Here is a 14,310-nt window from a genome sequence, read left to right as displayed (position 1 = left end):
TAATGGAAAATTTGATAACATGTCATTGCAGTCTACAGACATTCCTGATGATCACTGAAGTGTAATTCTGGCATTCTTTGTCATCTAGATTCATCTTCATACACAGACAATAAACTTCTATGTTAATAGGAATGGACAGGCATGGAGCCAGCCGAATGGCAGCCTGTGTCCAGCCCCACTCGGAGGCCCCTCTAGTTACACCACATGCACATGATGTCACATGTACGAGGGCATGGCTTGGGCTCCAGAGAGCCTGAGCGAGCTCCCCCTGTATATTTCAGGCAGTGTTTGCTGTCTGACAGCCTTTTATTTCCCTTTCTCTCCCTCCAGCACTGCCTGAAATGACAAGGGGAGAGCTCACTCAGGCTCTCTGGAACTCAAGGCCACACCTTGTGTGCATGATGTATGCACAAAGGGGGCATAGCCTGGGCTTGAGATAGCCTGAGCAAGCTCTCCCCTGTCAATTTCAGGCAGCGCTTGCTGCCTGACTGCAGCTGGAGGGAGAGAAAGGGAAATAAAGGCTGTCAGGCAGCAAACACTACCTGAAATGGATGGGGGGAGAGCTTGCTCGGGCTCTCTGGAGCCCAGGTGTGGGTGGGGAAGAGCTCACTCGGGGCTCTCTGGAGCTCGAGGCCACACCCCAGTGTGATTAATGTCACAGACACAGGGGCTTTCGGCCGCCTTTTCCATTGGTGGCCCGGGTTCTTTGAAACTGTTCATGCAATGGTGGCTCTGCCTCTGGGAATGGACAAGCATATATAAAATCAAGGATCTGACTACCATCAGGCTCATATGCACTTGGTAAAGATTTATCAAGCAGCGATTTTGACGATCCAGTTTGGCCGTACTTTAATTGTACAGAACTTTGGGGTTTTGATAATTAGGGAAATATATTGGACAAATATGTGGATAATCAGAGACTGATATCCTTATGGAATTACTCAACAGAAAGCCTATTGAAATTAAGTAGTCTTACAAAGCAACTCCTGAGTAGTACTATTGAGTAGTACTGCCAAGTAATACTATGTCAACCAGTGCCTTGTGGAAAACCACAAGGAAGGGCATTATACCATGCAAAATGAAAACATCCTAGCCTAAGTGTACTTGCAGAATAATCAACGAAACCATTGCAACCATCAGTGTCATGAAAAATACCCCACACAAGACCAAGCACTTCTAGAATCTAGGACAATTCAGGCATGGGAAAGTACAGAGCCTTGGCTTCCTTCCTGGGAATTCTGTCACTACCTTCTGGGCATGGCAAAGAGCCATCTAGGTAACATCAGAAGCTCCTTTAAAATACTTTATACATCGCTGGGTCACATTATCAGGACAGTGAAAAGTAAATGTTTCAGACCTTCCTCCACTGCCAAAAGTGCATTTGCATGTTATGTAATACTAATCTGCCTAATTACAGAGCATATCGATCACAGGGGTGGTGTCACTGCAAATAAATTAACCCCTGCTAACTTGGCAAAGAGGCACCTTTTTAACATGGTGATTATCTTTATTGAGCAGGGGGGGAGTAACTGGCCCTATCTACCCACAGTACAGTACCTCCAGTAACTGTTCCTGGTGTCTACTCTATCTTATGTTTCTTTTTAGATTGTGAGCCCTTTGGGGACAGGGATCCATTCATTCATTCATTCTCTCTCTCTCTCTCTCTGTAAACTGCTTTGGAATTTTTGTTGAAAAACGGTATATAAATATTTGTTGTTGTTGTAAATTACTGTAAAATAAGTGCACGGTCTTGAGAATGTACTCTAAAGATGTAATTCAAACTTCTTCTTTTTAGTACTTTAGTATTGTTACCAAATCTCTTTTTTTAAACCTACCTGGTTATTGTATGCATCTGGTGCCAATTTCTTGTAGGTGGGTGCCATCAGAGTTGAAAGGGTTTGCAAATTGGACTCTAGCTTTTCTTCCTGTTTTTATACGGGATAATTTCACATATTAACACACATTATTTTACTAGCTATAGTTCTCAAAGTAGTCATATTTCATACCACTTTGTTATTACCAAAAAGGTGAACATGAACAAACTACATTTATACATTAGTCTGTACACTGGCCAATTAAAAAAAACACATTATGGCCAAAGCCCTGCTGAGCTAATTCATGCCCTTGCTGGACTTGTGATGAGAGGAGAACCAATTCAGAGCAGGGCAGATGACAATTTGTTGAATAAAAGGGATTTCCCTGAGTACATGTCTAGCAGCACATCTAGACTACACATTTAAACTGATCTGAAATCACTTTATTAGTCAAAGCTTCCCCTCAAAGGAGCAATTTTTTTGTTTTCTAAGATAACTGACAATCCTAACCCATCTTTTGCCCTTCAGAGAATTATGCTTTCCAACTAAGTTCCTTAATTGAGAAACGTGATCATGAAAGTGGTCTGGAACTGATTTAAATGTACAGTGTAAACATGCCCTAGATCAAAGTCAATGGTCACAACTCAGCAAGTTAGTTGCAACTAAAACCTATTGAAAGCAATGAAAAATAACTTATCAACCAATTGAAATCCTATTATTTCAACAGAAATTCATCATCACAACTAAATTTTTGCAGGATTGTGTGTACTCAGTGATTTTAACCATGGAAAAGGTTAAAACATGCATAAAACCTTCCAAAATACATGTACAAAATGGATATATAAAATCACAGCATTTTAAGGACACTAAAATATTTTCATGCAACAACTTAATATGATTAGAAAATTTCAAACTATTACATATGTTTTTCATCAGGTGTACGTTGGTTTACTAGAGAGTTACAGAATAATCATCACAGTTCTCTAAAAAATAAAAACCATATCAAACTCATAGGTGTATAGGAAATTGAAGATTACAACCATAATCTACAATTTAAAAATGCTTTAAAATGGCTTGCCTCTTTTATTCCCAAGGAAAGCCAGTTTAAAAGAGTCAGTGTCCTGCCTCTTTAGGGGTGGGAACTGCTGCAGAGAAACATACAAAAATGTTTTTGGTATGTGCATATTATTTTACTTATGCATAAGCAACATCTTTGTATCATCCTCTTCCAAATGTATGCAGGGCATAACAACAAAGGCAGATGATAGTTTCCAAGCATTTGTTTGGCTTTGCAATCAATTTTATCAGGACATAAAATTAGGGAGGGATACCTAATAAACAGAGCAATAACTAGGGATGGAACTCTTTGAAACAAGGGCATATTATCCCCATTTAGACATTACATTATATGTGCACCAGATTCCTTTACACACGTACATATTTTTGTGTGAATGTCTACACCTCTGTTGATTTAAAAAGGAAAGTGATACAGGCTGCCTCAAATTCAGGGTACAGATATGAAGTATACTACTGTACATGCATTGAATGTAATGTGTAAATAATTTTATGTGCATACAGATCTGTATGTGTACACACTGTGAGGGTGGAGTGCTTAAATAGGAATTCAGAATCATCCTCCTGCACCCTAAAGAGTTTTCTAACCTTTTGGAGGTTGAAGTTGATGATGATGGGACATCCCATGCTGATTTGGTAGAATTTATGAGCACTGGGAGCATGGGGAGTGCAGCTTATTGAGATGTGGAGGTGAAGGCAATGCAATCATGGAATGGATCCTTAACTGCATGGACCAGGGACTTAAGCTGAAGGCTAAGGACTTTAGCCATCTCAGTTACTTGGATGTGATAGTATTGATCTCCTCCATTGGGAGTTGGAAGGGCAGTTTGGCACATTGTCCTTCGGTGAAGGATCTGACGGGTTCTCAGTGTATGTAGATTTGTTATCCAAGGAAGTATAATCATCATCCAAGACAGGTCTTTGTGGCACTGGAGCAGGGTTTCAGATCCCACAGGAGAAGTAGGCACCCTGGCAAGGGATACCAGGGACATTGGTTAAGTAGGTTGAGGTATGGCTGGTTGAATGGGCAATAATGGCACAGGAGATGGGTCCAGTGGGCACTTGAACAATGGGAGAGCGTGGCACAGAGTTTTGAGGTGCAACAGATTATTTGAGCTGGGACAGTTTCCAAAGATTAAATTTTTGGTAGGTATGGTGGAGACATGAAGGCGATATCCTTGAACCTCCCCATTCTTCTTATGTAGCCTGTGCCTAAAGCACCAGGGGAGCTCCAGTAATCAAAACGGTTGCAATAGCATGAGTATGTAGGCAATGAGGAGTAGAACCTAAGCTTCCAAGGTTGGGTAGAAAGACATGATGGTGAGCCATGAAGGGTTACCCTTGCTGGATAAATTGATGGGGTATTTGGGATCTCCGGGATCTCCATTGCACCGGAACTGTTATCTTTGTCAATGTTAAGGCCATGGAGTGAAAATGCTTTAAAGGTGGACCCCGATGGCATCATTACTGGAGAGGCCAAGACAGAGTCAATGACTTGGAAGAGAGGGTATTCCCTCAATATCGATGGTGTCGATGGCAAAGAACCTCCAAAGACTGGTGTCAAGAGCAGAGCAGCCGAAAGAGCGGGAGTATTCCTGGGCTGAGAGACGGCAGAAATTGGTAGATTCATCGATGTCGATGAAGTTGAGTGTGTGGATATCATCAACACTGATGGTCCAATTCTGTGATGTTTGGAATGAAAGGAAGGTTCCTCTTCCTGATGTTTTTGCTTCTTTTGGCATTTTTGTCCATCTTTCAACACATTACAAGGCTTTCTGAAAGTAGCTTATAGAATAGGCCTGCTTAACTTAGGCCCCCCCAGCTGTTTTTTTGGACTACACCTCCCATAATCCCCAGCCACAGTGGTCAATAGCCCAGCCACAGTGGCCAGTAGTCAGGGATTATGGGAGTTGTAGGCTAACATCTGCAGAGGGCTGAAGTTAAGCAGCCCTACTGTAGAAGTAGAAGGCATTGATGGAGCCAAGCTGAGCTTTGACATGGTGGATGTTGATGGAGTCAGCGATACTGGTGAACATGACATTGGTGGTGATGGTCGAAGGGTCTGTTCATAGAGAGCTACTCTCAAACGCAACTCTCTACTTTTCCACGTTTGATTGGAAAAAGATAAGCAAATCTTACAGGCACAGATGTTATGATCTTCCGTCAGGCAGAACAGATATTGTGATGGTTGGCAGCAGCTCTAGTCCTTTCAATCTATATATCTAATTCTCCTGGGTGTGCCTTGGAATGTGCGTCCCAGTGACCAGCTGATTGGCTGGGCAGTGGATGGGCGGTGGACGAGCCTGATTGGCTGAGGCGCACCCAGGAGGATTGGTCACCACGGCAGCGGCAGGCCTGACCACAGAGGCCAGAGGCCGCTGCGGGCCCAGCCCAGCCGCGGAGGCAAGGCTGGGGGTGGGGGAGAGAAAGTTGGGGGGCAGAAGTGGTGGTGGGGAGGAGAGGCGGCTGGGCCTGGAAGTGGAGACTGGGGCAGAAGGTGGGGGGGGGGGAGACATAACCGCCGGCCCCAAAGATCACACAAAAGCTCTGTGCGGAGTTGGCTAGTCACCTTTTAAAGCCCAAGGAACCAGCCTCCAGGTGGGATTCCTAAGGGAGGGGCTTTAGAATGAAGCAGAGAGTGGCAGTTAAACTGTCTTACTGTAAGCTCAGAGTCTCAGATAGGGCTTAGAGAAGCCAGGAGTTAGGGATGGACAGGGATAGAAAGAGGATCTCTAGGGAGATAGGTTCTAGGGTTGCCAGCATTTCACTGCCAGAATGAGGAACACAAGTCTGGAATGAAGCTGCCATATACTAAGTCAAACCATAGGTCCATCTAGCGCATTATTGTCTACACAGACTGGCAGCAGCTTCTCCAAGGTTGCAGGCAGGAGTCTCTCAGCCCTATCTTGGAGATGCCAGGGAAGGAATCTGGAACCTTCTGATGCTCTTCCCAGAGCGGCTCCATCCCCTAAGGGGAATATCTTACAGTGCTCACACATCAAGTCTCCCATTCATATGCAAACAGAGCAGACCCTGCTTAGCTAAAGGGACAAGTCATGCTTGCTACCACAATACCAGCTCTCCTCTACCATTACATGGTAACTTTCCTTTCCCCCCAAATTCCCACTATTACAGCCTCATTGATCAGGAAAAACTGGCCAACAAAAAAAGGAAAAATAGGATGCAATGCATAGATACCAACATAAGAAAAAAGTTATCAAGACTTTGAATAATCCTCTAGTTGTATGTTACAAACTTCAGCAAAGGAAATGCAGAGACTTTAGGAAGAGTCTCCAAAGTCAGCGCAGGAAAAAGCTGAGGCTTCCCCGTACTTAAGGAGCCAGGCAGGATCATCTTTGCATGGCGAATAGCAATTCTTACATTGTCAGGAGAAACGCTTGTGGATTTGGGACAGGGTTTGGGAATAAGGAGAGCCATGCCATGCGCCCCAGGCACACAAGAGAAAGAGAGAGTCTCGGGTTTGTTTTAGAAATGTACTCTGTCTCTGTGTCTGACTTACTTCCCGGCGTCCCAGACAGAGGTGGCAGTGGCACTCAAATACAGGGGAAATGTGGTTCTGAACAGGACAAACATTTCCTACAGTAAATGCAGGATGTCCTGCATAAACCGGGGCTGTTGGCAACCCTAATAGGGTCTGTTCTGGGATGGGTGGGGTTCCAGGGAGGGACTGGGTAGGACAGGATCTCTGCCTATAGGTGATAGGTAATCCATCTGTGGCTACCTCAGTCATCTAGGCAGGGGTGTAACTATAATAGGGCAAGGGGAGACAGTTGTCTGGGGGCCCACTTCCTTGAGCCCCCCCAGAGGCAAGTCACATGACTGACTCCCCCAGCCACGCACCTGCCCAGGCTTCCTTCAGTTGTATTCATCCTCCAAAACTGATGTGAGTGTTAAGACCTGGAGCTACCAGAACAGCATGTCTTTCTCTAGTACCATTAAATGACTTGCATTGTCCACAATTTACAAAACCTAAAATTTTACTTCAGTGAGGGGGGGGCCCCATTTTAAAATCTTCTCTCTGGGCTTGCTCCAACCTTGCTACGCCCCTGCATCTAGGTTATCTTTATGTTCATGTACATGTGTAGAATGTTTGCCAGTGTGTGAAGACTGTGTGTCACAATTTCACACCCCATGTTATTTACAATTTTGCCAAGCCTTGTTATTGTTGTTGAAGAAACCATTATGAGTGTGAAGCCCTGCTTTGGCAGAGATAAACCTTTAAGCTGCTTGTACATTAATACACTTAATTTTGTTTTATTTAAAAGTTCATCCTGTGTCCAGTACGTTATACTTTCTCCTCATGCAGCCCTCAGCTACTCTACTAGAGACTGTCAGGATAAAAACCCAAGCAGGGAGAGTTTGGTGGTGGCAGCAAAGACTAGCTTAAGGGAAGTTGAAATAAGTATATATTTCTTGGTAATATTGGTCCACATAAGTATAAAGTTGTTAACCTCTCCAGTTTTGGATACAGACCCCCCTCGCTAGATGTGTCCCAGGCAGACAAGCAACATGCTGCTCATCACAGTAATGTTTTTCTGAAGAGGGGAAGGTCCCGCAAAAAGTAGAGCAACATTTAAAGGTCTTTTCAGAGTTTATTTGCATCCAAAGTTAAGGAGTGAGGCAGAGAATGGTCAGGAAATGGTACGCAGTCAGAAAAACAAATGAGGGATGAGGCAGAGAGTGGTCTAAAACAATCCAAGGTCAGATAAAATAAGTAAGCAAACCGTGATCTTTTCCTTTCAGAAACAGAGCATGAGGAGGAAGAATCCAAGGGAACTGTCCATAACGGCGTTCAGAAAGCTGGGAAGTGCTCTGCTGCCAAGGATACTGAGCAGGCGCCGCTCGAGAAGGGCGGATCTTCAGAGTGCTTTGAGGAGCTTGAAATCCTTCTGTGGGGACTATTGCACAGGTGCAAGCCCATGTTGTGAAGGATACTGGATCACCACTAAGATCTCAGAGCTAGTGTAAAAGTGTTGACCGACTCACCTTTGTCAGGGATGCTAAGAGTACTGTGTTTTCTACATACGGAGAAGTGATTTTTTTGTTTTGTTTTAAAGCACAGGGGGAATTTCCAAACCTGTAGTCAGCCTAAAGGTTTAGAGGCGGCATCAAAAAAGTGTGTGTGTGGGGGGGGGGGTTTATCTGGCCCCTAAGTGCAGGCAGCATTTTGTTATTTAAAAATTACTTGTTTGTAAAAATTAAATTGGGGAGGGGGCAGGCCTGCCTCCTTCCCCCCCCCCCGACTAGGGGTCTGGAGCATTTAGGCATGTGGCCAAAGTGGTAACATTCTGGAAAAGCTGTATTGTGAGATTCTGCTGATCTCTGAATGCACTCAAGTCAATTTAGAGAATGGGGATGTCCCCTAAAAGAGTTTTATTGCTCAGTTATCTCCAAAAAATGATTACAAGTCACCCGTGTTTTTTGGGGGTGGTTGTTGCTGAAATCTGTTCATATACAGCTGAAAGCAAGGCTTGAAATTCCTATTTGGACACACACCCCAAAATAGGCAGCAGCCCTGTTGCCTCTGCAGTGACATCATCACTGCTTTTTCTCTCTCAAGCCCGGTCATTCTGAATGTGGAGAGTGAAGTTTCCTGCAGTAATCTGACCAAAAACAATCATGGTTTTGAAAAATCCAGAAGGTACCAGTGGTGTATAGTACCACAGTGCAAGAGCGCACACGCAAACACACACAGACACACACCCAGAAAAAATATTTGTGGATGTACCAAAAGAAAATAAGCTATAGAAAGCTTGGATAGTTGCAGTGAGAAGAGAAAAGGTGTTCAGTGAGCAATCTGTATTGTTTGTGTGTCAGGATCATTTCAAAGTTAGAAATAACTTATACAATGTTTATTATTCTTCAATATTGTATTTTTATTTGATTTTTTCTGCTCCTTTTTAGTAAAAGGGAGCAACTGTGGAGGAGTGTGTGTGTGTGTGTGTGTGTGAGTGAATAGTTTCATAGGAGTGGAGATAAAGGGAGTGAAGACCCCAAGGTTAGTATTAGAGCTACATTTAGAACTCAAGATCTCCCCTCCCTGAAAGTCACCTCTTATATGGCATGCCAGTATAAGGGGAATTTATGTGATTTTTCTCCATCTTTTAAATAAAATGGGGGGAAGCAGCTGTGTGGAGGGGGGGGCTTGAACAGTGCATTTTTCCTGCTCTTTTTGCCCTTTGCCCTAGTAACAGTTGAGAATAATTTCTGTCAGGGCTGCTGAAATCTGCCTCTCGACACCCCGCCTCCCAGGAAAAAGAAATCTTTTGAAAATAAAGGGCAACCATTATTACATTTGAATGATTTAATTCATGCTTTTGAGAGAGATTGGACCTGTTCTATCACATATCTACAGCAGTGGCCTCTTCCTTCATTTTGTTACATTTTACCATCCTCATATACAAATATGATGAATATTTATATACTGCTTTTCAACAAAAGTTCCCAAAGAAGTTTACACAGATATAAATAAATAAAATGTCTCCCTGTCCCCAAAGGGTACACAATCTAAAAATGAAACATAAGATAGACACCAGCAATTGCTACTGGAGGGATGCTGTGCTGGGGATGGATAGGGCCAGTTGTTCTCCCCCTGCTAAATAAAGAAAACCACCACTTTAAAATGGTGGCTCTTTGCTCCCTGAGGAGGAGAGCAGGTCTTGTGGTAGCAAGCATGACTTGTCCCCCTAGCTAAGCAGGGTCCGTCCTGGTTTCATATGAATGAGAGAACACATGTCTGAGCACTGTAAGATATTCCCCTTAGGGGATGGAGCCATTCTGGGACAAGTATGAAGTTTCAAGTTCCCACCCTGGCTTCTCCATGATAGAGCTGAGAGATTCCTGCCTGCAACCTTGGAGAAGCTGCTGCCAGTCTGTGAAGACAATACTGACCAATGGTCTGACTCAGTATATGGCAGCTTCCTATATTCCTCAGCACATGGTAGGTAGAGTTGCACCAGTTGGATGTCTGCCTGTCATGTCTAAAAGTTCTGAGCCTCTGGCCCTTACAATGAACTTAGCAGTCTCTTCTGCTTACGAAGCACAAAACTGGAGGGTTGTAAATGCCAAATAGAAGCAGTGAGGTTGAGCAGTTCTGAGGTAAAATGAAGGAAGAGACCACAGATAAAAGAATGAAGGAAGACATCACTGTCACACCTAGGAAGCCAAGGCCTATGTGATTGAGCCCGTTTCCCTATTTACCTTAGAGACATTAATTAAATCAAACAAGTGTGATAATGGTAACCCTTCATTTTCAAGAGATTTCTCATTCCCTGGGGGCAGATTTCACCAGCCCGGACAGAAACAGAAGACCTTGTGGTTTTCACTCCCTCATCCCCACTCCAACGTAATCTTCATGGCCAGTGAAGAAATTTGTGATCTTGTAGGAATCTACAAATGACAGATTTCTGGAATTTCCTTTTACAAATCCTTTCCCAGTCATTTTCAATAATCCGTGCAAAACAAATCCACACAACTCAGTCAGTCCTCCCACACATATCAGAAGGCTGCAGGAAGATTGAACAGCATTGATGTCATAATCACCTCAGCCAATTGGAGAGCGTTTTTGCTCTGCCAATCAAATGTGAATCTTTAAACAGGGTCTTAAAAGAAACTACTTCATATAGGACAAAAAAAAAATTAACATTACCTAATGGCAAGCTGCTTAATGGATTAATACTTCTAAAAATGCTATACGAGATTTAGGAGACATCCCCATTTCATCTTAATTTAGAAAAAGAGAGATACAAATGCTTATCTGGAAGTCCTTCCAAGTAAACTCACATTTGTGGTGACTCTCCATGTGGTGGGGTCCCCCCACCACTGTGTGCGTGTGCGTGCGGGGTGTGTGTGTGTTTACCACTCATTGGTAAAGTAAAAGCATTCCTCACCTGCTATTTCTTCTATTCTTACTTCATAAATTCCAGAATGAACCCTGACATTGAAAATAGATGCCACAGCTTAGTCCTGGCACAAATTAAGCCCTGCATCCAAACCTAAGTATCAGTTTTATTGAAGTCCATCATCACAACGGGGATAGAAATGCTTCATACAATTAAACAGATGTAATTTTTTTTTAGCCCCTACCTCTCTTGGATCATCCCCTAACAGTTTAAACTTCCTTGGGATCTTGCTTCTGGCAAATTTACATCCATTATAATACATACTCCATGAACAACCGAAGGAAAAAGATGCACCACAAGTCTCAGGATCCAGCCCTTGGCATGCACAAGTTCGTCTAAGAAATAAGAGAATTGCTTTTGTGTTAAGCTACAAAGAGCAGTGTGGACATCAGTGAAGTACCCATATATAGAAACATAAGTATCATAAGAATCTGCAAATCAGTTCATGATGTCCAGCAACATGAATTAGATATAGAAAGCATAACATGATCAAGAAACTCAAATATTAGATGAGGATTTCTTAACTCAAATCTCTAATTTTCTGTTTTATTCTTGTGACCTTTCCCCACAAACATTTAACAGGTAATTAGTAATGTAAGTGAGCTGGAAAGAACCACCATAATGTGGCCATGTGTTACCTTGATTGTTGAACATAGGAAGCTTCCTTATACTGAGTTAGACTATTGGCCCATCTAGCTAAGCACTGTTTACACAAATTGGCAGCAGCTATCCAAGTTTTCAGGCAGAAATTTTTCTCAGCCCTATCTGGAGATGCCAGGGATTGAACCTGGAATCTTCTGCATACAAAAGCAGATGTTCTAGCACTGAGCTGACCTAGAACATCCCATTGGCTGGGATGTTGCCATCAGAAATTGTAGCTAGATGGATCCTGCTCATGGTCTTCTAAGAAAAGCTTTTAGTATTACCAGTGGTCAATCACTGGTAATACTAAAGTAAATCATTGGTGTTAAACTTTGGATCTATAAATATTTATTCTAAAAGTGAGGCAGCAAGTTTACATATGATGCAGTATTTAAAAAAAAGTTTCCTTAGAAGTTTCTGACTACCTGTGACATGCAACCTATTCACATTAAATGACTGCTATAAAACATTTTATTAAGAAATAAGTCCCACTGAAATAAGTGGGACTTAAGAAATACAGTAAGTCCCACTGAATCAAAAACAGTAACTTACTTTCTATTTAGAACACTTTGGCCTGTACCCTATATTTTCATGAAATGCCAGTCCATAACTGGTATTCACATAAACCCAATACTGTACCATTTTTATTGTCTCATCACTTCAAATCTGGAAAGAAATACTTTGTATATAGACTACCTTCATTAGTGCAGTTTTTTGTTTATCTTTGATGTTATTGCAATATGTCCCAGTAAAAGCCAGGTGACCTGTATAATAACAACTCTCCTTAGGTTAACACATAGCAAAATGGTGTAAGTACACAGAACTGAGAATGTAGAATAAATGAATATAAATATATTTATTTAAATATTTATTTAAATGAATAAATGAATATTTTTTTCATTTATATGAATAAAAGCTGCTTCACATGTAGGAAAATTTATATATGGAAGGCACTTCCATGATGGCAGAAAGAATCCCAAGATAATTAAAGAAAATGGAGGGAAAGGGAACATCCAAAGACACAAACTTTAATAATCAGGCTTTTGTAAGTCCATCAAAACAGGCACTGTCAATGGAGCTTGCTGCTGTTATTGCACTGCGTAGACTGGGCACAATTTGTTTCAGGAACTCAGTGAAATGAGGAGCATGAAAAGAATCACAGCAGACAAGAACCTAGACTTCTTCCACCTACTGTGCAGGGATGATATCATCGCACAGAGAAGAGTGTGTGCAGCCTATTACAGAAGTGAGCTAGGCAGGGAACAGTAGGGGAATTGTGGTCATGGTAGGAAGGGAAAAGTGGTTTTTTAAACAGGAAAATTCTTTGTGGTAAACCACCACATAATGGACAACATCCAGACTAAATTTGGGTGTGGAGGGCTGGTCTTGCAGAAGCAAGCATGAATTGTCCCCTTTGCTAAACAAGGGTTGCCTTGGTTTAAATTTGGATGGGGGAACCCTGGGGGTGAGGGGGTGCCATGCGGTTCCTGGCCCAGGGAATTTTGTCCCCCACCCCACCAATTGTCCCTATGTGCCTGTAAACAATACTGAGCTAGATGAACCAATGGTCTGACTCTGTATAAGGCAGCTTCCTGTGTTTCTGTCCCAGTGAAATTAATGAGATTTAAGTTAGTCATGAGTAATTTGCCTTGCTGATATAAGTTGGGATTAAGTCTAACTAGTCTGGATGTTACCCTGTAACTTCAGTGAGACAATTATTTATGCTAGAACAACAAGATTCAGAACTTCAGTGGATTATTTCTCTAGGTCTTCTAGCTATAGCTTGGATCACACTTACAGGGAAACAAGTACATACTTAACTTACTCTTCATTTAAAGCACACCTTCGGTTTGTGAGTGTGCCATACTTCCTTAAAGTTTCAGAGAGTTCAGAGTACAGCTTGTCAGCTAGGGTCCGAGGAATTCCTTCCCACACCAAGATGAGGACAACGATCACTGCTGTTTCACAGGTATGGCCTGCCCGCTCCCGCACCAAACAAAGGAGTTTTTCTTCAGTGCTACTTCTACGAATCACCTGTAATCAACGAAGACAAAATATCACAAGGTGATTTTTTTGTATGTGAGGTACAAAAGAAGGGAATCTTAGTATTATTTTTTAAAATCTTGCTTCTGATCTTATCTAGTCTGCTTATAACAGTACTTTTCATTGCAAGGCCCAGTGGCAGCTCCTATTGACCCTAACGGTTGATTAAGCCAATGCAAAGCTTCAGGTGAAGCCAAGCAGTCTGCATAGTTCCCTTGGCACTGTATAGAAGCAACTGTACCCACTGCACAGAGCTGGACTTTGCCCAGCACTGGTGGGGCTCCTTTAAGGGAAACAGAACCCTCTCAAGCACTGGAAAGCATCCCCATGAACCAGGGACTTCAGGCTGCAGGACTGGGAAAAGCCTCTGCCTATGATGCGATAGAGTTGCTGCCAGTCAGAGAAGAGAATACTAAGTTAGATTGACTAACAGAATAACTCTGTCTAAGGAAGCCTTATGTTTGCATATTAACAAACTTGCGTAAATTGTGTGTTAACAGATAAGAACAAAAACACAACACATGGGGTTGCCTCCAAACTAGCACTTGCACAAGGGGTTTTCCACACCCTCTCTTCCTCACTGTAGCTCCCAGAGTTCCCCCTGAAAAGGGCTGGGGGACCCTCAGGAATGGCATGGAATGTGGCACAGAGGCTGCAGGAATGGGAGCAGCAAAGATATGTTGCGCCTGTGCTGTTGGATACACACCATTTTATGTATTTAACCACAGGATCAAAATTTTTGAGAATGACTGTCCTATGCATAAAACTTATGAACATGCTGCCCAGTTATCTTTGACCTATGACTTTGTTTTGCT

General features: G+C 42.6%; 1 protein-coding gene and 1 long non-coding RNA gene across 20 annotated transcripts in view; one reads left to right on the top strand and one right to left on the bottom strand.

Moving 5' to 3' along the window:
- TET2 (tet methylcytosine dioxygenase 2) overlaps positions 1 to 14,310 on the bottom strand; it is a 109,221-nt gene that overhangs the window by 15,416 nt on the left and 79,495 nt on the right. The window contains exons 6-8 of the mRNA XM_053252908.1: positions 13,278 to 13,486; positions 10,995 to 11,145; positions 1,836 to 1,925 (exon numbers count right to left, since the gene is read on the bottom strand). Of these exons, the coding sequence (XP_053108883.1) occupies positions 1,836 to 1,925; positions 10,995 to 11,145; positions 13,278 to 13,486 (450 nt within the window). The remainder of the gene's footprint in view (positions 1 to 1,835; positions 1,926 to 10,994; positions 11,146 to 13,277; positions 13,487 to 14,310) is intronic.
- LOC128326308 (uncharacterized) overlaps positions 5,350 to 14,310 on the top strand; it is a 55,845-nt gene continuing 46,884 nt past the window's right edge. For 15 of the 19 annotated variants that reach the window (XR_008307955.1, XR_008307960.1, XR_008307967.1 and 12 more), the window contains exons 1-2: positions 5,365 to 6,792; positions 7,653 to 13,516. This is a non-coding gene — a long non-coding RNA (uncharacterized LOC128326308). Of the gene's footprint in view, positions 6,793 to 7,652; positions 13,517 to 14,310 lie in introns of all 19 variants that reach the window. The other 4 variants (XR_008307961.1, XR_008307953.1, XR_008307954.1 and 1 more) reach the window with 4 other exon arrangements.

The sequence above is a fragment of the Hemicordylus capensis genome, chromosome 5, assembly GCF_027244095.1.
Source record: "Hemicordylus capensis ecotype Gifberg chromosome 5, rHemCap1.1.pri, whole genome shotgun sequence".
NCBI lineage: Eukaryota > Metazoa > Chordata > Lepidosauria > Squamata > Cordylidae > Hemicordylus > Hemicordylus capensis.
The sequence above is the reverse complement of the archived record's forward strand: the minus strand, read 5'-3'. Positions and strand labels throughout refer to the sequence as shown.